Source organism: Semicossyphus pulcher, unplaced genomic scaffold (genome assembly GCF_022749685.1).
Source record: "Semicossyphus pulcher isolate SPU_LCO1_2020_fin unplaced genomic scaffold, fSemPul1.0.p SCAF_24, whole genome shotgun sequence".
Classification (NCBI taxonomy): domain Eukaryota; kingdom Metazoa; phylum Chordata; class Actinopteri; order Labriformes; family Labridae; genus Semicossyphus; species Semicossyphus pulcher.
The window spans coordinates 4,802,642-4,828,275 of record NW_027211698.1 but is presented as its reverse complement, the minus strand read 5'-3'; the positions used below and the strand labels follow the sequence as shown (position 1 = coordinate 4,828,275).

Genomic DNA, 25,634 nt, shown 5'->3' with positions numbered 1-25,634 from the left:
AGGATAATTGAAAAGTAAAATAGAATGAAGAGTGTCTGCTGCTGTGTGCGATGTGTGGGAGTGTTCGGAGAAAGGAACAGCTGGGAGGAGGAGAGTGCGCTTACTGATTCAGGTGTAATAAGGCAGCCTTTTGTAAGAGGAATAAAGTGGAGGGGAAAAAAAGAAGCTGCAAAGAAAACCTGAGGGAGACGAGCTACAGTATGAGTCCAGTGCTAACTGTTACATGTCCCTGTGTCTCTAAAGTGCACCAGGTCACAGAGGCCTTCTTGTCCTGTTAGCTTGGGTCCATTGTGTGCCTCCTGATGTCTGATTTCAGAGCTACAGTCCACGCAGGACGAAGAAAGGTAGCTACATGTGTACCTGCCATGACAACATGAGTGGTCCTTGTATGTGGAAATTAAAAATGACCCATGCTGTCGTGATTGCTCACTTCTAATTAAATCAGCCGCTCTCTCCCTGAGCAGAACCCGCTGTTAGATATCTCATAATTGTAGCCTTGGTACCTGGCTAACCACCAGTGGAGAGGAATCTCTCCGGAGACGCTGACAGTAATTGCGCCTTCGTTGTTTGAACTGTGATTACCAGCCTGGAAACACTATTGTAGCAGTGTTTTTGGTCAGTCGCCAGGAAACCAGGCCATTTTTCTCTGGCCTCAGCCGTTATTAAATCTTGAGAATGAGCCACAGATCTTCAATAGCTGCTTTTTAACAAGATGCTACGGCTAACATAACAAGCATCTCTGAACAGAGGAAGATTTGGTTCCTTAGTCTTTTTCCTCTGCCAGCATTGTAGGACAAATTAGCAGCTCGATAATCATTCAGTGAAAAGCAGTCGCTGTCCCGGAGTCTTGTTCCTGATTGTATCTGCTAATGTCTCCTCAGGAAAGTACAAACATCGTCCTCTTTACTGTAATTAAAGTGGAGTCTTACAAACGTTCAGGCAGTTGAGACAACACACATTGAAAATAAAAAAGAAGTTTACAGACCTGATTGTCAGGGTTTATTTTTTTCTTTTGCTAGTAACCCCCTAATGTGACACAACAAGCAGTCAATAAATGTTACATCCACATTTCTGCGACGTGAAACAAGCACAACAAAAGACTTCTTCCTCATCACCGTGAGGTCTCGCCAGAGCCCAGGACGTCTGAGCAAAAATCTGCAGCCACCCAGGATCAATGAGAGGCACTCGCATAAAAAGACTCCACAGCATTACCAAAATAAAATCACACTTTCTGATGATCCAACAGCAGCAATACATTTAACGAGTGTTTGCAGATTTTCAGCATTGAGATCACAACTCACACAAACTTAAAGGGGAACTCTGCTATCTCTAAACCTGGGGCCTCTTTCCGACATATTTTGGAGTCTAAATTTTAACAGGTCATGTTTTTTTTTCGTATTGCTCCAGTAGATCGCTTCAGCTGGCATCTGCAAAATTGGCGCTAACGACTGCATCTGGTAAAAGTGCTCGTTTCCGCATCTCATAGGCTCAGATTGTGTCTGACAATGTAACAGAAAGGATCCCGACCTTTTGGTTTAAGAGGAAGATGCTTCTTTTGAAAGCCACCAAACTCCATTGAAAAAAACAGTAATTTTACCTCACAGAACACAGGAGTTGCTTGTCCACCTCGGCCATGATTGAGTCTTTTTTTCCTGTTTGCATCACCAGCTGCTCCCGCCCCTACCCTTGCGTCACCAAGTGCCGCTCCTGTAGCCTAGCAACAGGTAGCTAGCGGGCTAACTAGCTAGCATAACTAACGTCACCTTTTATTTTAAAGATAATTTGTTTCAAGGGCCCTTTTGTTTATTTAAGCATATGTATCGCTAGCTATTCGATTGAATTGAAAGCGAAAACTTTTACATTTAAAGTGTGTTCCTCGGCTGTGTAAGAGCCGATCTTGTTTGAATTGGCGCGCAATGCACCTCGGTATACATTGGGCTTGGCGCCCGGGAAAAGGAGGGCGCATTTGTCGGCCGCATCTGCATGCTTCTGTGACGCAATCGGCCTTCGAAAGCGGCAGCCCCTGGATTGGGACTAAGCTAATCTGACCAAACTATTAAACCACTAAAGTCACACAAAAACAAGGCAGACGTAGACCAGCAACTCTCTTGTTCTGCAATTTAAATTAGCCGTTTTTGTCAATGGAGTCTGGTGGATTTGAAGAGAGTACCTTTAGAAAAAGGTCTATCTCTGTCGGCATCTTATCCAAAATGTAGTCATATAATTTTAATATAAATTTGAGCCTTTAATTTGCAGAAACAAGCACTTTCAATGGATGTGACCTTGAAGCCATTACATGTGTTAGGACTGCTCGCCGAAGCAACCTACTGCAACAAGTCCTTTTATACCCAGAAGACATCTAGACTCCATTAAAAAAAGTAGGGCCCAGGTTTAAAAATACAGGAAAAAAATGCTTCAAATGTTGTGATCTTTTTTTCACACACATTTTGCTTTATTTTTTATCACTACTCCCTCTAGAAAAAGTTACAACAAAGTATGGAGGGATGAGACTAAATAAGTTGGTGGAATGTGAGCTGGTCAGTCACATATTTGAACACAGCTAATGAGACCAGAGAAGGAGACAAACATGTGGCGTATGTGAGGAACCAATGTGAGAAATGCCAATTAGAAACACTGTCAGCTGTCTCGTATTTTCACAGTCTCTTCAGCTGTCGAGAGCATCCTTTGTACAACACAGCGGGGCGACACGAAACGCGTCAGATTGGCTCTTCACGTGTGTGCGGCAGCGCTTCACAGACACACACCTGTTGCTGAGGCGGGGGATGCAGCTGATTCGGGCTCGCTTAATGTCGGAACAACTGTGAGGATTAATCATTCAGCCTTGTGTTTTTCTAAGGGGAGGGTTGTTTCTTTGTTGTGGCGGTCATTCTTCTTCAGTAAATCTGACACTGATTTAACAATGTAATTAAAATGCAAAGTGGTAATTTTGCACAAAATTAGGATTCAAAGCAAAAGAGAGGCACAGTTTCTGTTCCTGACTGGATATATGTGTTGGATCACAGTATTAATATCTCCTCAGTGATATGACAGACTACTGGTGGGACTTTTTGAGGAGTTAATTGGCGCCTACTCGTCTCTCTGTCTAAAAAAGCAAACAGAAAGGCTGAATGTTGAACAGATTGGTGCCATGTCGACTGTCACAGTGAGAGGGCAAAGCACGGGAGTCTATTTGGTTTCATTTCAGTTCAAGGCAGTTTGATTTTCTGCCTTGTAGTTCTCTGTGTTTGATTTGATGACAGCTTCGTGTAACACTGAAATCAATGTGTGCTATTTGTTTTTGTTGGTTTTGATTATTTTCTACAGGAAAAAGACACATTTCTAACACTCTTTTTAGTAAACTCGCCCTATTTCATAGGTCTGTGTGCTAATTTAAAGCCACTATGTGTAAGTGTTCATCTTTCAGGATGTCGGATTACTTGATCTGCTACTCCGGATTTGTAGTGAAGTACAATTTTAAGGTATTTGAACATTTATGTAAGTGCTTTATAGCTACATTTCAGGGACTAATAAGTAAGGATGCACAATATTATCGGCACGTTATCGGTATCTGCAGATTATGGCTTGAAAATGAGACATCGGCAGATGACGCACACACGATAAAAAGAGTCCATCAGCGATCACTGACGCCTCCGTAGTAGGTGCAGTAAACAAGTCCGGGCATGTCTCCCTCACTGCCCTGTTTCAGGGGGGATGCGTGAGAACGTAATGCCACTACAGGGGTGACTTAATGTGTGTGTCTGCAATTAGGTGGAAAAAAACATGCCTAATATATCTGTATCGAAATCGGCAAAAAGGGTTGGAAAATATTGGCAAAAAATCCAATAAAGTGCATCCCTACAAAAAAGTGCTCTAATACATTTCTAAGTTACTGGTAATGCAGATTTACATTTCACTGAACCAAACGTGATTGATGCCCAGTCGTCAAATCATTCAATGTTCCAGAAACATGACAGAAGTCAAAAGACCCCAACAAAAGACAACTAAATAGACTGTACATCATAACTGGACAAAGCAGCCGTCTGTTAAAAGTGAAGCCAAAGAGAAAGTGCTTTAAATATATAAATAAAGAGCCACTTGATTTATTACCTTATTATGTATTTTCCTCATGAGTTTATAGTCTCAAACTCAAGTTTCAATGTTGGGCCCATTTAAGGTAATTTAGACCATTAAGCAAAGTATGATTTAGTGTGCGGCTATCTTGTGATTTGACTAAAAGACACTCTGAGGAGTCGACTGTTCATTTCCTCTGTCAGTACCATAGACTGTATAATAAGATGGACGACATGACAGCTCCCTAAAGTGAAGCCAAACCCTCTCTATCGCCCCCTGCTGACTGGCTGCAGTATAGCTCATAAAGCCCGCCTCCTCCATGTTAACAGATGAGACATGAGTTAAACTATAAAATCAAAATACACATGGTTTCTGTCATTATAGTTAGTTCTTATCATGCTGTTTTATGTCCAAGTGTTCATTTTTCTGACAAGTTTACTTTTAATTTGTTATTTGATGCTTTAAAAAAGGGGGTTTGGCCTCATGATCGACAGCTCTGTTGACAAATGGGGCTCCCGCAGCGCTCTGTTCCCGAGTAGCAGAGTAGAGGAGGAACGGCGAGAGGAGACATAACTAACACTAACACTACAGTCATTGAACTTTACATAAGTGTGAATATCTCCTTCAGACCGACACAAGAAGCTGTTCTGCTGCAGACTGAGCCCACATGAGGGCTCCAACACGGCAAGGCCACGAAGTAAAGGTAAGCTTTGGGTAGAGGAAGGGGAGGGACGTCAATACTGCGGCCGATCGCTACTGCACACACTCAAGTGAGCAAGATGGCAGCGCCTGCTCCAGGGGGATTTTGGCTTCACTTTTGTACAACAAGAGGAGGTGGAGACATAGTCTATCTTTATACACAGTCACTGGTCAGTACAGCTAACAAGCTCACTTTAGCTGATAACACCTCACTCCTGTCGAGCTCCGCCCTCATGATGAAATTTTGCCACCCGGCCAAAACCAATGGGTGACATCATGGCGGCTCTGTGCACGTCTTATATAAAGTCTATGTTTAAAGGGGTCGTTATATTCCCTTCATCTCGAGCAGCAACAACAGCCATGTTGTAATTTCAAACAAATGCATAATTATCATCTATTTACTGATAGAATATGGTTCAAGTTCAAGGTACAATGTGCTGCTGGCACCTTTGGGTAGGAAATGTTCAAAGACTACACATAGTGGCTTTAACATAAGTTACCCTGTTTGCTATTACCCTCATTCTAACCTGCATATTTCAAGTACTTGGTCAACAGAAACACAAAGTACTGCTGTACTTGTTTAACCTCCGTAGACAATATCTGCTACTCCATGTAAACACTGACTGCTACCACGCTGCTTGGACGCCAGCATGCCTCCTGTACGCTCCGTGATGCTACAAACAGGGAATGTGTGGAAATCCTTCTTGTTTCAGCTACACACTAACTTGAGAAACATGATGCCAAAACTCCTTAAATTGACAAGTGAGTTGATCTCGTCCTCTTTTGAGCTACACAACGTGGAAAGTATAGCGTATGTGAAAGGGACAGAAAAACTAAAATCATACGTATAAAGGAAATCTGTTTTGTGTCTGTACAACAATGTAGCTTGAATCACTAGTGCTCTGTGTGTGCAGGGTAATTAACTACTAAACAAGGAGATAATAAGGAACACTGAAAAGACAAACATGCTTAGAGCTAAGTGATTTTAAATAGGAACTTTATAAAAGCTATAGAGTATGTAATCTAAATTAGGGACAGAGACTACAGATGGTATTTGCTCCTGTAGATTTCTTCAGCCGGCAGCTTCGGGACGGGCTGTAATTGCTGCAACGTAATCCCTGCAGTCAGATGCGCCTCTTTAAAGTACGTCCACTAAAAGTTCCACTGACAGGCTCAGATTGCTGTTCTAAGTGTCTGACAATGTTACAGGAAGGATCCCCACAGAGATAGACCTTTTTGTTAAAGATTAAGATGCTTTTTTGAGACCTGAATTAGCCGTTACATCTCTCTCTTCAAAGCCACCAGACTCCATTAACAAAAACACAAATGTAACCCTCAGGAACAGGGGAGTTGCTTTATTTACTGCATATGTATTTTTTTGTGTTACTGTGTGGTTCTAATGTTTTTCAGGGTTAGTATTGATCCAAAACTTTAATAGTAAAACACACAATAATACAAAAAACCCAACAGATCAAGGCAGCGTTGATCAGCAACACCAGTGGCCCTGAGGGTAAAATTAGAGTTTTTGTCAATAGAGTCTGGTGGCTTTGAAAAGAGCGATGTACCGGCTGTTTCTGTTTACCAAAGAGGATATCTCTGTAAGGATCCTTCCTGTAATGTTGTCAGACAGTTTTAATAACAATCTGAGCCTATATGAAACACTTTTAATGGACGTACTTCGATAAGGCTCATTTGCAGCTATTACAGCCTGTTTCACGGCTGCTGGTTGAAGCAATCTACTGGAGCAATTTCCATATTTTTTGTACCTATCAGACCCAAAGTAAAACAGGGCCAAGTTTTAAAACCACAGGAATTACTCTTTAATTCATCGATGACTAAGCACCCTGTAAATTTTCGTTGTTTGCTGTTTTGCTGATGTTTTAAATCTGTTCCTATAGTAACGTAAAGATCGAAGCCAAGTGGTCGATTTTCGGTGGGAGTGGGTAGGAGCGTGTGTGTGTATGTGTGTGCGTCTGTAGCCACCAGCAAGCAAGCATACCTGGCAACAGAAAACATTAGGGAAAAGAAAAGGAGGGGCCTCATTCTTACAGATTGTCACAGAAAAATACCGGTGAAGACGACATTTTTTCCATTTTTTCTTTGTTTTGTTTATACTTTTAAGAAGTCATTTTGTCTCCCATATGAGGGCATGCCACTGGTTCAGTTCCAGATTATCTGGCTGGCCCGACTTTACGGTCTTCCTCCTCTTCCCCTGCCAGAAGCTGCAGTGCTCTGCCCTCTAGCCCTGCCCGAGACGCCGAATCCATCCAACAGGGAGAGAGGTGAGGCGGGACGTGCGGCCCCACTGCTGACCACTCAGAACGTGTTAGTTTTGTTACCTTTTGTTGGAGTTTTTGAGAGTGCAGCAGTGGGGCGAGTTTCTGTCTTTTCCTGGCCTTTGGTCGGACAGGTGGCGGTAAATAGAGGGGTGGGGTTATGTCTCCTCCTTGTCAGGTTTGCTGACTGGTTTTCCGCCATTCATGATCACCGGTTCGCTGGTTGTGCTTTTGGAAGGCGGGCCCCCGGCGAGTTTAGGCACCGCCTCCCCTACGTCGTGCAATGAAGGCTCTCGGTACATCGCAACTGGAGATGTGGTGGAAGGATGGGAGAGGGGGAGGAGAGAGTAAGCGGAAGGGACAGGAAGGAGAACAATGGGAGATGGGAGATGTCAAGGGGCAGGTGAATGAAGAAAAGACACAAGTTAAGAGAGTAAAAGTTGTGTCTTTACTCTATAATCCCTTCAAACATTTCAAAAAACAGACAAATAAATCTGAAATGAAAATTAAATTAACGTGTGTAAAATGTTTGTTACCTTCTATAGGTTTAGGCAGAAAGTGTGCAGCTGGTTTGGTCTTCTTCACCCTGTTGCCCTTCATGGCCTGACCCTCCTTGTTAAGGCCCAGAAACCAGGCCCGGCCCGACTCCTTCTGTCTGTAGAGCATCGAGCTGTAGATCACGTAGTAGTTCTCGAACACCGACTCCTTAAACTTACATTCTGCTGTAAACAATTCCTGCAGAGACACACAGACAAATACATTTAATATTACCAAGTAGGCAAGCCACAGACAGGGAGGAAGGAGCAGCATAAAATAGACCAAATAAAGTATTCCACTAACCATGTAATCCCCCCCTCCCTGACACTCTCTCTGTATGCACATGAACAACAAACCAAACAGATGAAAAGCAGATTGATTCTGGTGACACAAAGCCAGAAGGGTGTCACCCCTCACAGCCATCAGCTCGACTGTTATGTATCAAACTCGTTCTGTGGTTTACCGGCGCCTCCAGTGGAACATATTTCAGCACAAAGTCAAGGTGTTATTCTTACTGGGTGAGAAATCGTCCTCCCCAGTGAGGCGCAGCAAGGGGGAAAGTACGGCTTGATGTAAAACACTCTTGGTCTAAGGGGTCAGAATCAAAGCAGTCTAAGAAATACGTATGAGGGAACAGCAATATCTAAAGAATTATTTACATCCCAAACCTGAAGCTGATCTCAATGATATACCCATTTTAATAGAAAGATTATGACACCACCTTCCCTGTCAGGGCTGCAGCTAATGATTGCCAGCTAATCCATGGATCCTTTTTGCTTTATTAACTTACGTCTGGGTAAATAAATGTCAGAAAAATAGTGAAAAAACTCCCTGAGCTCTTTGTCACTTCTTAAAATTCATCGTCTTGTCCAAATGGAAGAGCATTTTTACCTCATGACCATCAAATATCTTTCTCTAAACTTATCAATCCATCCATTCATTATCTAAACGGCTTATCAGGGTCGCAGGAGAGCTGGAGCCTATCCCAGCTGTCATTGGGCGAGAGGCGGGGTTACACCCGGACTGATCGCCAGCCAATCAAACATAGACACAGACAGCCTTTCACGCTCACATTTACACCTACGGGTAATTTGAGAGTCACCAATGAACCTAGCGAGCATGTCTTTGGACTGTGGGAGGAAGCCGGAGTACCCGGAGGGGAGAACATGCAAACTCCACACAGAAAGGCCCGCTACGTCTGATTCGGGACTCGAACCAGGAACCTTGAAGTGATTTGTTTAAGTCAGATTCAACTCCCTGCACTAAGAGCATGCGGAAAGCATTAAGAAGAGCTTTACTGCAAATAATAGTTCTGTCCTCTGACTCTTTTTTTAAAATCAAATTAAATAGAAATAATCTGTGTGAGAAAGTGGGATTAAACCAAAACACAAGCAATAACTACAACACAAAGATTTCATAGTAACATGTGAAAGCAACAGAACATAAAACATACTGCAGCAGTTTAATAATGCACATACAACTTTACTTTACAATGTTATAAATATGTCACTCATCCCAGGTTTTCAAACTATCTCTCAGCAAGTTTTCAGGTAAATAAAGGAGTTTGAAAACCAAAACAGTGAGCTACAAGAGGCTAAAAAGCTCCATAGAGCTGTTCCTGGTTGGTTCGTCAACATGGCAGCCATCTTGGAACCCATAAACTTTCCTCTCAAGCCAAATTATGGCAAAATTCCCAATCTCCCAGAGTTGCCAGCGCATATCCAGATTAAGGATATCCCAGCCAAGAGTTCCTCCTCTGTTTGTAGGTCGTTGTTTTCTAGTAACTAAATGGGTAAGAATGAGAAAGGAGATGAAAGAAGATGGTCATTTAAAAGCCTTCTCAAACGTGATTGGTCAATACGACTCAGACTAGAAATACACCACAAGTGCTTATAATCCCAAAATCTTTTCTCCCACCAGCTAAAAAATAATGAACAACACTGTGGAACAAATAAAATAATGTAAGTTAGCATCATAGCCTTGCTAGCAACTTCAGAGTTCACTCAACCCTCTTCCCCTACATCATCCACACCCCCCCTGCAGGCGCTCCACATACCCCAGTTTGAGACCTCCCACATTATGAAAGCGTCTTTCATATTTTACATAATAAGTGATCTATTCAATTAAAAAAATATTGATTAACGCAGCTTTAACTGTCCTTCTTAATTGCTACACATATAAATCTTATCTCCTCTTATATAACAACAATCTTCCTGTCAAACAAATTTCATAAAGGAACCCTGATTATCTTTGCGCTTACAAGGACGGACACATTTTCTCATTGAGGCGATTGCTGAGGAAATTAAAAAGTAGAGTTAATAATAAACCACTCCTCAGACGGCTGAGGAGGCTCCTGCCAACCCAAACAATCACCCCGAGGTCCCCAGATCCCAGATTGGGAAGTGTTTGTCTAGACGGCCTCTTATTGGCTGATGTAGGCCTCTTGCCAGAGCCACAGACGCATTGTCATTCAGCTCAGGTCTGTCGGTCCGAGTCTCATAGCAACATGAGGAAGAGAGGCGACACTGTAGCTGTGGCAACCAACCAGCGCAGAGAGGGAGGGGTCAGTGTCAGTGGGTGGGTGGGCTGCGAGATGGAGTGTGTGTGTGTGGAGCTAAAAGAGACGAATACACACCCAAACACTTGAATTGCTAATTTTACATATAATGTGCCATATCTCATGCTCTACCACATCCACTCGTGCTCACATAGGACGGCACTTCTCAGAGGCAGCAGGGCTGGGTCGCACCAGCTGCGAGGGGTAAAGACACACACACATGTGCGCACACACTTGTGGCTCTGGGGGATGAATGGAGGGAGGTGCAGGAGGGCTTTCTGGGATATGAAATGTGACTAAACGAACAAGACAGGTTTTAATGAATGGATGCTCTATTTATTGGCGCTGTCAGACACATGAATACAGAACCACAAATTAAATGTTCTCCTTTGATAAACATGGTTTTGATTTCTATTAAAGAGGAATTACCATTTGTTTAATCCTGAGGACTGTTTTTAAATATTTTAGGGTCTAAATTACTCCTGGGTTCAAAAAGTTTTGGATTCGCTCCAAGAGATCCCTCCAATTGTAATTCCTTAGGGTAAATGAGCCCGAACAAAGCATGTCCCATATCATTTTATTTTATTTTAGTTATTCTAAGTGTCTAACAACATTATGGAAAGAATCGCTACAGGTATAGACCATTTATAAACGAGTGAAAGCTTTCTTTTAAAACCAGAAACAGCTGTGACATCGCCCTCTTCAAAGCCACCAGACTCCATTGAAAAAAACAGTGATTTAATCTTGCAGAACACAGCAGTTGTTTGTCTACTACTGCCATGTTTTTGAGTGTAACACATTTACTCTGTTGAATCCGAACTTACCATTTAAAACACTTAAGTCACACAATAACACAAACAAACAAACCAATCGAGGCAGCCATAGACAAGCACCTCCTCTGTTCTGCGAGGTAAAATTGTTGCTTTTGTCAATGGAGTTTGGTGGCTTTAAAGAGAGCGATGTAACAGCTGTTTCTGGTTAGAAATTAATTATCTTACCACAACAGAAAAGTCTGTCTATGTAAGAATCTTCTCCCTCAAAATGTTAAAGACTTTGTATAACATTTAGAGCCTGTAGCAAAAACCTACTGAAGCCGCTTTCCCACTAGTCAAATATCCTGCTAACACCCGACTTTTTTGCTTAATGAGAAAGGTTACAATCAGCATTCAGACCTGGGTCACATGACTCTGCAGTAGACCCTGGTAATTATAGCCTCAGCTCCGATCGGCATTGATGGGACCACAAAACCTGTGTCGACAAACTCCGCCCCCTTTCCGTCGCGATGCTATGCTCCGTCTTTAACTTCTGTGACTCCTTGTCATCTAAGCTACAAACTCCGCCCGTCTCCGTCCGAGCAGCGCTCGAACATCGCTCCAAATTTGTCGCCGCCGAGTTCGATACACAGACTGAAGGAGTAATAGATACAATAAAGACCTAACCACCGTAACGTCTTCACTGTTTACTCACTCTGTTTGTGACGTCAGATGGTGACGCAGCAGGAAAAAAACAGACAGGAGTGTACTTCACTGGCAATGGGAAAAGAGACAATCAGCATCTATAAGCGGGCGTTCCTGGGTCTGAAAAACCTGCGTCAACGTGCTAATTTCGATGGGAAAGAGGTATAAGATTGCGTCAAAGGGTAGGCAGGAGTGAGTAAGAAACTTTTGGTACTGGTCATTAAGAGCAAAGAATATTTAAAAATAGAGCCCACTTTTAAAGATACCAGAAGGCTACTTGTGGTCGTTCTCTTCATATTTTCTTCCAGGATTAAATTAACTTAATAATATATTTAGTCTTGACCTGCACCCCCGCTTCATTATTCATTTGTTAGGGAGGATGATCCTCAGAGCGGTGCCAGACACTTATTAATGTCGGCCAGTGAGGTCATACATCATTTAATGCTGCTTTTAAAATAAAAGATGTTTGATGTCGCGGCGTCTCTCAGCCTCGGCTGAAGATTTATTCAGAGTGAATTTAGAGAGAAAAAGTGCACTGTAAAAACGAAAACCTCAGCCCTCTTTCAGGTGAGTCACTTTAACAACACTGCCTGCCTGAATGCCTTTCTGTCGTCATTTCTAAATAGCTGCTTTCACAAGCTGCCCACAGATAGAAGACGGGGAGAAAGGATGAATGAATGAGACGGAGGGTGGGGTGAGTTTGAAATTGGGACATGAAGGAGAGGAGGGAGAATAAATCACCCAGTGAGCAGGACGACGCCTCCTGATTGGAAAAACAGCAGGGGATTCTCTCCCTCTCCCTTCTCTTATCTTAGCATTTCTCTTCTTTTTTTCCCCTCGCTGTCGTTTCTCTGCAGAGATTTATTGAAAGTGAACAGGCTGCAAACATGCATGCGCATTGTTATCTTGTGAAATACACGCACATAACATTCGTGCATCCTCGCCTGCCTGAATAGCAGCTCTTTTTTTCTGGCAGCTGTCATCAGATAGAGTGGAGCCCATTAGCATGTTGCTGTAAAACATGCTAAATTGATACAGGCAGCACTTTGTCCCCTTTCCATTAAAGACCTAAAAATAAGAAACTCAAGACTAGAGTGGGAAAAGCATCTCAACTCAGCACGACTAGCGCTGCCCAGTGCTGCCACAGCTTCACCGGGTGCTCCACAGCAAAAGCAAATAAATGTACCCGTGTATTACCGCGTTTAATCAGCAGACAATCAGATACATGTCTTGTTGAACAGAGCTGGATGAATCGCATCACACTGCACTCTGAGGGAAGTCACACAGTTCAGGCCTCGCTGACCGGGGCAGCTGCTGAATGACTGCGAGGCCACAAGTTCAACCTTCAAGATCTGACTCTGCAGCCTCGTGGGCTAAAGACGGACTGATTGACTGCCTGAAGACAGATTCACACTGAGCCGGGTCATAACACCAAAGCCCACACACGCAGCTACACCAAAGCTAACATGCACCTGCTCAAAAATGCAAGTTATATCACCAACAAAAATACTATGTGCAGGCTACACGGTCAGCAAGGTTGTGATATCACTGGAGATATTGCAAAAGACTTTAGGTCCATGTGTTGCATAGTTAAAGTTAAAAAAGACAAAAATTTGTAACATACTTTTTAGAGAGTTTCAGAGTTTTATCTCATATTTATGACTTTTAAATTTCAGAAATATTCAAATTATTTTCCAGTAAATTTGTGATTTAATTGCGGAGGACATTCTATTTTTTTTCTCATACATTTTTCAGTTCTTTCTTTAACATTATCAGTTTAACCCAAGCCAATATCAGAATATATTTCTTGTAAAGTAACGACTTTAATCTTGGAAATTTTTGCAGCAACTGATTCTAGCATGCGCCTTCCTGGTGGCCGACAACAGGTTAATAATTGACGAGCGAGAGAGAGAGGGAGACGAGACAGTGAAGAGTAAGAGTAAGCGATTAATACCGCTAGCTGCATAGCACGGAAGCAACACCTAGCTCTTGCTCTTAGCTGTTACACTGAGCACCCTTATAGGCCTGGAGCGCTTGCGTTGACTGGATCTGTATGCACACGCTAGAATCAGTTGCGCCCTGATTGGACAGGTTAGGTTCCTCTGATTGGATAGTTAGTGGACAAGGTGGAGGCGAGCTGATTGGGGGGTTAGCTGAGGCGCACGTAGCTTGTAACTTCAGCTTCACACATGCAGATAGGAAAATTGTGTCTGTAACTAAAATTTTAAGTCCACATACACAAATACTTTCTACAGCTACAAAAACTTTTTACACATTTGCAAATCTTATTTGTGTGCACGCATATTTCTACACTTGCAAAAATCGTTATTTGACCCCATAGTTGCTGACCCATGAGTGTTTTTTGACTTATCATTTAGGCAATGCTTCCAAAACAGTAGTTAGTCCATTGTTACTGTGCAAACACTGTTGCTTTGTTTGTTAAGATATTGTTGATTCTTTCACAGCTGCGGAGCTGAAGAATTAAAAAGTCACACCATGCAGCTTCCCCACCGAGATTTTTCTTCCATGCTGGCAGCACAACAAAGAAAGACAAACTCACCAAGATTTTAGCAGTTTTTGAAATGTTTTGGAAAATCACCCGTTTTTCTTTTCTATAACAATCAAGAAAGAGTTTATTGTCTGGTCCACAGTTTATTTTATTACTTGTTGGGCTGCGTGACATGAATGAAATCAATAAATCGGTGTTAAGGATATCAAATAAGTCAAATATATTTAGCAAAATAACCTGAGACATTTGTACGGTTGAACAAAGCTCTTCAACTTGAAGTTAATTAACTAAAAGTTACATCGGGTGCTCTACATGTAACATTACTAAATGCGGCTAAGCTCAAGGAAGTTGTTTTCATCCCATTGTGTACGTATATGTGTGTGTGTTTCTGTTTGTATGCACTGCTCAGTGAGTGGGTGTGTTTGTTTCCAACACCAGTTATTATCACAGCACTAATTACCCAGGGGGATTGTGGGTAAACAAATCATTCTAAAGAAAAGAAGCCCACGGAGAAGAAGGAAGAGGAGGAGTGTCGGCATAGGGAAACAAAAAAGTGAAGAGGCTGCTTTGAGAGGGGACTTGAAAGGATGTCCTCCAGCCCAGAATCAAAGCATAAATCTGACTCCAATCACAGCGCCGCTTTCGGGGTGTCAGAAACACCGCCATGTTCCTCCGCCGCTCCAGACCCGCACACCTGATCCAATTACACCGTTATGAAAATGTGTGGGACGTAATTGGATCAGGTGTGTTAGAGCTGGGGCAACAACTCACAGCACAGGTGCTCCTTAAGGACTTGCTGGGAAGCAGAGCAAGTGGATTGTTAGAGGAGAGAACTTCTGCACAAGGACCTCAGTGCGATGTATTACACGGCTTTTTAATGCATTGCTAATGCTGGCACGGCCTGGGTCGAAGGCTTTGTTCAAACTGCAGGCAAGTCAGATCTTAAAGACCGTCCTCACTGCTATGGGTCAGATTGGATTTGTGTGTGTTAGGAGGCCGTTCTTCGGTGTGTTCATGAGCTTTAAGTCGTAATGTGGAAACAAGACGGACGCTACAGAGAAGATGTGTTGTATTAAATCCTCAGAACTAATCTGGGTCAGCAGCTAACCATTACAACCTTAAACCATGTTACAATACACGTGAGGGGAACATTTCTGTACAATACGCTCATTTATAGAAATGTTTAGACCATGAAGCCAACATCGATTTTTGTCTGCGGTGTTTCTGCAGAATAGGGCGTGAAATGTGTAACTTGGCGAGTCATGCACTAAAATTTTAGCAGGGGTTGACAATGAGTAAAATTTATGGGCCAGTAACTTTCCAAATTCACTGGCCCTGCCATTAAAACCCTGAAATAATTTGATATTTTGGTATTATTTTAACGTCAAATTTTGTTTATCCTTATGTAAGGGTTCTAATTACTGAATATGTGTTCAACTGTGTAAACTAAAATAGACCAAACATGATCATATGGGTATAAATAAAGAGGTAAAGCTTATCGTCTCCTACTTTCTGTCGGCGCACACAACCTCTGCCGCCATTAAAAGTAAACCGCGAACTGTCCGTTTATGTAGCCACAGCGTTAACGCGCACCGGGATGAGGTGCCGCTGATAACGGGAATACACACACTTCTAGCCACCTCGTGTAACTGCCTTTTTGCCTTGATCATCCCACAGGCACATCTGTGACAGCAGGAGCGACGCGTGTTTACAGTTTACAGGCAGGTGACACACAGACTCTGCATGCACAGCGGGGGGAAGTAAATCTCCCTCGTGTGTGTACGAAAACTCAAACGTGTGTGTCACCCGGTAATGACATTGGTATTGCAAAATACCCGTACAGCATCCAGCCCTATCTTTTCCTCTTTTTTTCATACTCCAGCGCACTCTTTTTCCTGCTATTTGACCAGGAGTAGGAGGTTTGAAAAACATCTTACTAGTCCGTGGTAGCTTTTCAACTAGCGTGTTTGAGTGCAGTGACCGGCGTGTAACGTGTTTTTGACAGTGTGACAGTGTTGGCGTGTCGCTGACATCGGATGGAGATTACTGCGTGATTCTGCTTAGAAAGTAATCAGTCCTGTCCATCCGGACCGTGAATCTCAGGAGGGCTAATATATTGTGTACATACATGTGGGCTTGTGGATCTTAGAGGCACACCGGGCCAGTTAAATCCTTTATCTACTGGCCCCGGGGGGTTACAAACATACCGTCGTACCACCAAGCAAGTGCTTATGTCAAGCCCTGCTTTTAGCAACATCGTACACAGATCAGTGTCGGAGCAACAGCATGAGACCTGTGGTTTTTGGACACATGTGGAAAAAACAACATGAAAAACACGTGTCCAAAAACCACATGTGGTTGCAGTTCACATGTATATTTTTCACATGTGAGTCAATGTGTCACATGTGAAATAATCACATGTGGTTGCAGTTCACATGTGGAAAAAATAACCTGAAAAACACGTGGTTTTTGGACACGTGTTTTTCAGGTTATTTTTTTTCTTTTTGGTTCACATGTGGACTATTCACATGTTGGCCATTCACATGTGGTTTTCACGTGTGACATTTTCGTAAGGGCTGTGTAAACCCAGTCTCAAATTGAACAAAAAACTGATGCAAACGTACAAAGTGTAACAGAAACGGCAGACAGCACGGTGCCCGACAGAGGAGGCAGGAGCATGCGGTTAAAACCTGCCCTGCTGCCGTCTTAGATGCCATGTGTGCTGGGATTTTATACCTGAAAAGGTCGGCGCACTTGTACCTTCTCTGACTGTGTGAACATCTCATGTTTTCACTACATGAAGGGAGGCATTATAACTAGGTCTTTGGTAAAACATAAAGACATGTTGCTTGGATCCAATTAGCAAAAAATCACATTCCATTTTGTTTTTTTCTGTCCAGACTTTTTACAAATAATCCATAAAAGCCCAAAAAGGGAAACTTAGGCTGGCAGTCTTAACAAGGCCTCAGATGGTCAACTGGAGAGCTGACAAATCGTCTGATATCCTCACAGTCTGGCACATCAAGTCAGCAAGAAAATGGCTGCATTAGAGAAATGTCACATTTAAATGACAGCGAGTTAAGTTTTCTGATTGAATAACTTCTGCAATTAAACTTCAAACAATAAGCCAGTCTCTGAGTTGAATATGCATGAGTTTGTGGTTTAGATTTCTGCATAAATCAATTCATTATACCACGTATTGATTGGAGGGAGGCTGAGAAAAAGGCTCCACATACATGAGTTATTTCTGTCAAACAGAATCACTTCATCAGATTGTTCAATATTTTCCATCCGGCAAGTAACCTTTGAAGAGGCTCCGCTGCTCACCAGCAACTAATTCAGTCTCTAGTCACCAGAAAACGTGCGCGTCTCTCTGTGTGCGTCTGTGTTTGACTCACATGGCTAACATTTATTCTCTCTGCCACTCCTCGTCCCTCTCATCTCTGTGGATGCAGACATCACAGGACCCACTGTGTCTGAGTGCCGCACTGACTGTGTTATGAATGGAGGTACACGCCTACGTACACACACGTGTGCCACAAGTACACACACACACACACAGGCACTTACATACAGACGCACAACACAATGTTTGTCGAAAACATGTTATTGTAAGAAAACGTGTCGAGTCCAGAAGGTTTAGAAGGAATCTTTGAGGCAAAAACTCTTTGATCAGATGTGATGCGTTTTTTGGTATAAGTAAGAAACCGGGATATATTTGGCTTCAGGACTGCTGGTCAGAAATTTTAATTGACATTTACACATACGCACAAAATATGACTTGATTATGAAAAATGACAAACTCCAAACTCCACTCTCTTATTAAACAGATGCCTTTATGGTCAAGGCTGCAAAAGTTTGATGCCTCATGTGAGTGCGCTGCAAAATAAACACGTTTAAAAACAGATTGCTTTGGAGTTTTCTTGTGATTTTTAAAACTACATGTGTCCAAATCTAAAAAGCACCTCAAATAAACTCATTTTTCAGGTCCAAGAAGCGCTCCTACTCCTATTTTATTTTATTTGACTATTGTTGGAGTGCTTTTTTTAGATAGTGGAGGTGTGGAGACGGACACAAAATGATAGAGAGAGAGATGAGCTTTGCACCGCTGGCTGGAACTGAACTGGGATATTGCAATTATAGAGTATGTGCAAGCAGGATACACGAAATATTTTATAGTTTATACCTGGACCTGAACTCCCAACAACAATATCTGCGTGTAAGCTAGACTTAAGTTACAGGCAGGACCTCTGCTACAAATCAAATTTACAGGCCTGTCATTGGCCGCATATTTCCACTGTATTCTCTTCCTTTTCCCGCTATCTGATTGTTGCTATAACAAGAATAACCTCCAATTTACACGCTTTAAAATGGATTTGTGCAGCCCTTAAATCTCCCATCCCTCGGCCGTATTTCAACGTTTTATGTGGTGCTTTATTTTGTCAAATTAACTGTTTTTTATGATCTGGCAACTCTACAAGACTTCTCTTTGGCACCAGAAGCTGCCATCATCATGACCTAGACCAAAGCGTGTCTGTTTGCTTTTACTTCAGGGTGCTAATAGGCGTTGGGTTTTAGGTTTCTAAAACATATCTACACAATCAGGCGGCTTTTAATCCTGCACCGGATTAGCCGTTATCTACTTGAAGTTGTTTTTACATGACCTGAGGACCAAACGAGAAGGAGGGAAAAAAGAGGAGTGTTGAGAAACAAAAGGATGAGATATTTGGATTGAAGAACGACTTGCATTGATGCTGTTCGGGCTCCCGGGTCTTCTCCAGCAGACAGACTGGGGCTCCAATAGTCTGAGTCACAGGAGCTGGCATGGAGGAATACATTTCCATTTCTAATCTTGGCTGCTGGACAGTCAGCACTATTCAGATCTCAAAAACAAGCAGATTTCAGAGGGGCTCTGGTGCTGTAAACGAGCCTCAGTCATGATCTAGATACGTCTCATGTACACATAAACAGATAAAGTCATTATAGCCTTTACAAAACGCTTTAAATGTTTGGAGAGTTATGTAACTTAATTATTCATTTATCCCTTATACAATAAGTATTTGTCATCTTTCTCACTCTGCTCGTACAGAAGTTAATAATAACAGCAGGAGTAGCAGGGATAGTGTTATGTTACAGGAAGTGGCAACATTTTGACTGAAAAAGTCCACTTCCTGTCTCACCTCCCAGCTGACATTTTCACACCCACACCCACCCAAGCACACACACACACACGCACGCCAACACTCATCACTCTGGTCTCATTCACACACACAGTCCCAAACTCATCAGCACTTTTTTCCCACTTTCCCCAGCATGCTCCATAATTATCACGTAGCAGCTCATTGCACACTGTGCCATCTGTTAGTTATACACACATACGCACACCCGAAAACCCACACACGCACACGCCACACGTACACGCACAACCACACACTGCCAGATGCTCGGGATCTGGGATTAATAAGAGAGTTCTACCATGTATAACTAAGTTCGCAGCATATCATTAACAATTTGCAATAAGAGGATAAAGATTGTCAGTGAGAGCAGAGCGGCGTGAATTCAGGAACAAGCTGAAGCTCAAGAGAGGGGAATGATGGAGATAAAAGGCGTGATAGATACGACCACAACTGTGTTTTATACGACCAAAATGTTAGGAGGAATGTTTATATCCTAGTTCTGGAATAAGAGGTTGATTTGGTGACGTGTGAGGATTTGCAGCTTAAGATACTTGGTCTCACCTCAGGACCCACCACCACCTCCTTAAGGACAAATCGCAACCCAAACTTTTTTCTACGACTACTCCTCAGATATATTTCATGAAAAATGGTGCAGTTTGGACCTGAGATGGAGCGAAACATCACAGTTTGTCAGTATCACAAAACACAACAGAACAATAGTGGCAGTGCATCTTTTTAAACTTGCATATTCAGTTTGATCCGTCACACTAAACCTCTGATTTTAAACACTGTAAATTTGTCTTGTTAACTTTGATTTATTGTTTACTGATAGTTTTTAACGCTGCCTTGTAAGGTGACCTTGAGTGTTTTGAAAGGCGTCTACTAATAAAATGTATTATTTTATTATTAACAGAAAAATATTCTCTTTACTTATATATGCTCAAACAATAAACGCAACCACTGTAGAGCTGAATACATGAAGTGTAACTAAACTAGCCTTCTACTGCATGCATGGCAAAGGAAACCGATGTCCTTCAAAATAAAAGCGCAGCATTGACTTGCCACAACTGAAGCACACATCCGCGACCCACTGAAAACAGCTCCACGACCCACTGTTGTGTCCCGACCCACCAGTTGAGAACCAAGGCTTTAAAGTGATAATCACAGAGATTAAGACTATCTATTGCTGCATGAGGTAACACAATGGTGATTGAGCCTATGGCCCACTGATGAAAGCTCTTAGTGATGCGTTTTCCATCACCCAGCAGTGGTTGGTCTGCCAGAGAAGGTAGGCGGAGCTAACGCAACAAACACACTTCCAGCCTCTGTAAGTGTTGCGAGTAAACAGTAATCCACTGTGGCTGAACAAACAAAGAAAAGGAAAACAAATTGGACAATTTCATACATATGTTAAATTTGCAACAATTCATGAATGTTAGACCACAAATTCAAAATAACTTTGTTCATGGATTTGTTTCATTTAGTGTCTGTTTTTTGTTTGTAAAGCAAAGACCACTGGAATAAATATATCCAATCAAGGACACAAAAAAGTAGTAGAAAAGTACGCAGTTGCATTTTTAATGCCTGTTAGTTATGTTGAGTGAGTGAGTGAGTGAGTGAGTAAGTGACGGTACTTTCAGAGCCGTAGAGAGAGAGAGTTGCGACATCGCAATGGCGGATCATGGAGCGTATTGGATCTCCACTGATGCGACTCTGTCTCTATATGGCTCTGGATACTTTGATCGGGGGAGTAGGCACTGCTGCTTGTCCAGTCCTCACCTATGTGTGCAGCGCGCACCTGCTTTCAAACACGTTGTCATTGGCCTCATAAGGACAGTCCTTGGAACACATTGCCCACAAAAGCGCACATTGACCTGACGCGGACAGCCACATACGAGGTTTTGACCTTGTCTTGTTTTACATCTCGTGTCATTTTTTAAGATTTAACTTGTTAATCTCTTCTTTTGGAGATGCGAGCAATGATCTCAGCTACTTCTTAGTGATATAACTAACTAACTTTTGTCTGTAATAACTGATATATCAGATACAAAGTCATTGCATTCAATTGAACATAATTAAGTTGCCCCTCAAACACCTTTCCATGCACACTGTATTCATCATCTAGAACACAATGTCCTGATTATAATAACTGTGCTGTCACTGTGTGCTTCAAATGTTCTCACTCAATATTGTGTTCATGCCAGGATTGCAGAGTAATTTGCTTAAATGTTTTTGTGACTTCAGTTCAGAGCATTTATAAAGATGAAAACAGTCCTCTTCTTTTATCCTGCAGGGATCATTAAATGAACATGATTTATGCCTTCTCCTACAGATGCAGGTACAGCATAAAAACACAGCCTGGACTGTCTCTAACATGTTACAGCAATGAACGCTGACATTTTGAGTTGCACTTACAGGACCACAATCTGCTTTGCATCAACTTCCTGACACCTCCACAATAACCAACCTGTCAGGATGAAAGATAATCCGATAAAACAAGCTGCTCAATTCCTGTAAACACGAGGTGAGCGGCTCTGGTTCAGCCCCGGATAAAACAAAGCTGTGATAGCATCCTTGTAATGTTTAATGAGTATCTCTTTAGGCACTGCAGCTCCATCCTTAACACACACGACACCTGCCAGGACGTTTGCAGCAGCCAATTAAATATGAAGCTTCATGATAAATCGGACCTGCTGTATGTAAGTTATACATTTGTTATCGTGTAGCTGCCTGCACATCAGTCACAGAGCTGGAGCACGATCAAACAGCCTCACTTTCCCTCTATGCAGCTTTAGAGGGGATTTCTATTTCTACAGTATGTGTGTGTGTGTGTGTGTGTGTGTGTGCAGGGGGGGACTCCCCCTCTTCAATTATTTACAGGAAGCCCTCATGCATCTGTGACTCTCAGAGACAGGCTGAGAAAGCCCAGCAGAGCAGCACAGATCTCCTTTCTGTCTCCTCCCGATTACTCCTCTCCCTTCCTCTCATCCCTTTGTCCACAACGTTTTTACTTCTTCTCACTCTCCATCTTTCCTCGCATTTTTCCTCCACTCTGTCTATCTCTTCCTCGTATGTCGACAATCCTATCCTCCTACTGTCTACATCTTTTTTTGTTTCAAGTCCTCCTTACTTTCTCTTCTGTCGACAACATCTTTCCTCTCCATCGTTCCCCCTTTGGTCCACAACCATTTTCTCCTCCTTGTCCGCTTATTTGTCAAACTTTTTTCCTCCATCCATCCATCTTTTTTCTCCCTTTTTGTACAGTTCTTCCTTTATTTGTCCCCACAATTATCCTCCTTTGCCTTTTACCTTTTTCCTCCTTTCTATCCACAGCCATTATTCTCCTTCTTCTCCATCTTTTCCACCTCTCTCTGCAACCTTTTTCCTTCTTTCATCTTCATCACTTTTGTCCTCCGTCTGGCTCCTTGTCTCTAACTCTGTCCTTCATTTGTCTACACCTTTTTTCTCCTCTATGGATAACCCTTTACCTTTCTTATAATTTCTTCTGCATCTTGATCTTCTTCTGTAAACGGCCCTTTCCCTCTTTCCTCTACACCTTTTTTTCCTCATTTTCCTCCTTTCTCCACCTTTTCATCTTCTGTCTACAATGTTTGTCGTCCTCCTCTGGCTTCCTTTCTCTTCTCTCTACAACCGTGTTCCTCCTCCCTCTGCATTCTTTTTCTTTCTCGTCTTCAGCATTTTTCCTACTTTATTTTATTTCTTCTTTTTTCCAACCTTTATCCTCTATTCACTCCGTCTTTTCCTCCTTTGTGACTCTTCCTTCTTTTGTCCCCATCTTTCTTCTTTCTGCCTACAAGACCTTTCCTCCCAACCTTCATCTAACCCCTTCTGTCTAAACCTTCTCCTTCTTTGTCTACAACCCTTTTCCTACTTTCTTTCTGTAATTTTCCTCTTCTGTCTAATACCGTTTTTCTCCTTTCCATTATTTCCTCTTTTGTCCACACCTGGACCCTCATTTCTTTTCTTTCTTCAACCCTTTCCTCCTTTATCATCCCTGTTTTCCTTCTCTATCTTCAATTTTAGTCCTTTTCTTTTCTGTTTACACACATTTTCCTTCCCCTTCATCCTTTCCTCTCTTTACAATCCCTTTTCTTCTTCTTGTCCACCTTATTTCTCTCATTTTCCTCCCTTTTCTTCTCCTTTTTTCATGATTTGTCCTGGCCTCACCTTTATCCTTCTCACCTCCCCCTTTCATTCCCCTCCTTTCATCTCCTGTCCTCCCCTCCATTACCGCTCCCTCGTTCCCTCTCTCTATCACCTCTCCTTTCCGCTCTACTCCTCCCATATAACCTCTTTCTGCCCCTCCTTTCTGGCTCCTGTCATCCCCACCCGCAAAAAAGAAGTGCAGGGGAGGAAGGAGGGATGATGTCAGAGAAGTAGAGGAGTGTGAACTCTCTCTGAAGAGTCAGCATGGAAATAATTCATATTCCACTCAAGCAGACCTCCGAGCAGCCGACCGCTTCTCCTCCATCTCCCTTCCACTCCACTTGCTCTTCACCACCCTTTTCTTCCCTCTCTCCCAGCCTGTCTTCTCTAATGTTCTCTTTGTCTCTCTATAATGTCAGCTTTTATGTAGTGATAAAAGGTATTTTAAAAGGCAAATAACAACCCAGTCGACGCATTGGTAGACGAGCAACTACCATGTTTTGCAAAGTGAAATGACTGTTTTTTTCAATGGAGTCTGGTGGATTCGAAACGGTGATGTAACAGCTGCTGCTAGTTAAAAAAAGAATCTTTTACTTTGACTAAAAGCTTTTTATCTTTATGGATTCTTTCTGTAATATCGTCAGACACCTAGAATAACAGTCTGAGCCTGTCAGCGGTAAAAACAAGAACTTTTAGGGGACGTACTTTGATTTGGCACTTTTGCCCCGCAAGATTACTTTGCAGCCCGTCGCTTGCCTGCAGGCTGAAGCAATCCAAAACTTTTTGTACTTTTTGTAAGTCATTCTGAAGAAAATATGTAAAGTTATCGCTCAGGTTTCTTGTTTTCTTTACCTGAATCTCTTCAGAAAAAGAGCAATAAAACGTATGCACAGCTGAAACAAAGGTGTGCTGTGTGTGCGTGCTCACCGACGAGTAGAGGTGACCCTCCCCGTTCATGGCGATGTAGAGGCCCGTCTTGACTGATTGGATGGCCACGACTCTCAGACCCACAGGAATTAAGTTAAACAGAGCTGAGGAGAGGACAGAAACAAACATCAGTTGATGATGAGCGGCCCACTGAGAGCTGAAATGTGTGTTGCTCAGCTGGTTTGAGGTGAAGAAGCAGCCTGGTCTCTGGGGGGCTGCTTGCAGGACTTTTTAACTCATTGTTCTCTCATTTCTTATATACCTTTATAATTGCAGTTTATTATTATGAAATGTTCCTTAAAGAGCCAGATTGCATATCATTGTTATTGTTGACCCTGGTTCGTTTTTGCTCTTGCTTTCAAAGGGTTGGTGAAGAACAGCAGTCAGTGCTAGTAGGGGGAAAAGACAGCTGCTCACGCCCTTACAGCCTTCTGCAGGTATTTGATAAGGTAATGCTATTGCCACTGTACTGTATGCACCTTTTTAGATTTGTTTCAATCACTCAACCTTAACTGTTTTCTGTCTTACAAGCATTTTGAGCCAGAAGTGTAAAAAGTCAGGCTGAACTTATTTTGTCTGTAACATAAAAAGCTGCTTCTTTTCAACACTTGTTTCAGAGTGAGACAGAAATCCTTCTGTAGTGCATTTCAGTTGACCCTTCGCTAAGTCCTGCACCCCTTGGTTACTGTTGCTAGGCCTGTGCATGTAAATATTATGGCGTTTTCAACTATAACAGTGAGAGATGTTCCAAGGGAAATAATAGCACATTTTTTGGAAAAATAGTTCCCAAATATCGTAGAGAAGTCGACAGAAAGGACGACAACACGCATAATATGAAAGCTACATCCAGAATATAATTTGTCAGCAGAGTGTTCAGACGAAGAGGACATAAAAATGGAGGCAAAAGCACCAGTCCCAATGCAAGCGTCCAGCACCCCACATGTTTACAATTCATGTTAAGGACACTCATACAGGAGCAACAATGTTCCTGCACAGCAGGGTAAGTCAATATATTGCTTTATTTTAAGCTAATGTTTCATTATGACTCCCTATAAATCTCATTATCTAATATGTTTTAGCTCACTGCTAGCAAAACTAAATGATGACGCTTTTTCATTTCGTTTAAAGCGCGTCAGGATATCACTCGCATATCGTGGGCTGGATCCAAACACTGGATCTCCTAAAGGCAAACAGGAAAGCTCAACAAAATCCTGCACAAGTTTGCCACAACGATGGCACAAAGCAAGGGGCGGTGAA

General features: G+C 42.4%; 1 protein-coding gene across 2 annotated transcripts in view; it reads right to left on the bottom strand.

The window, feature by feature from the left end:
* Window positions 1–6,558: 6,558 nt before the first annotated feature.
* LOC138603444 (fibroblast growth factor 14-like) overlaps window positions 6,559–25,634 on the bottom strand; it is a 63,292-nt gene continuing 44,216 nt past the window's right edge. For both annotated transcript variants that reach the window (XM_069675227.1, XM_069675228.1), the window contains exons 3-5: window positions 24,378–24,481; window positions 7,583–7,781; window positions 6,559–7,353 (exon numbers count right to left, since the gene is read on the bottom strand). In XM_069675227.1, the coding sequence (XP_069531328.1) occupies window positions 7,205–7,353; window positions 7,583–7,781; window positions 24,378–24,481 (452 nt within the window). In that variant the 3' untranslated portion in view covers window positions 6,559–7,204. The remainder of the gene's footprint in view (window positions 7,354–7,582; window positions 7,782–24,377; window positions 24,482–25,634) is intronic.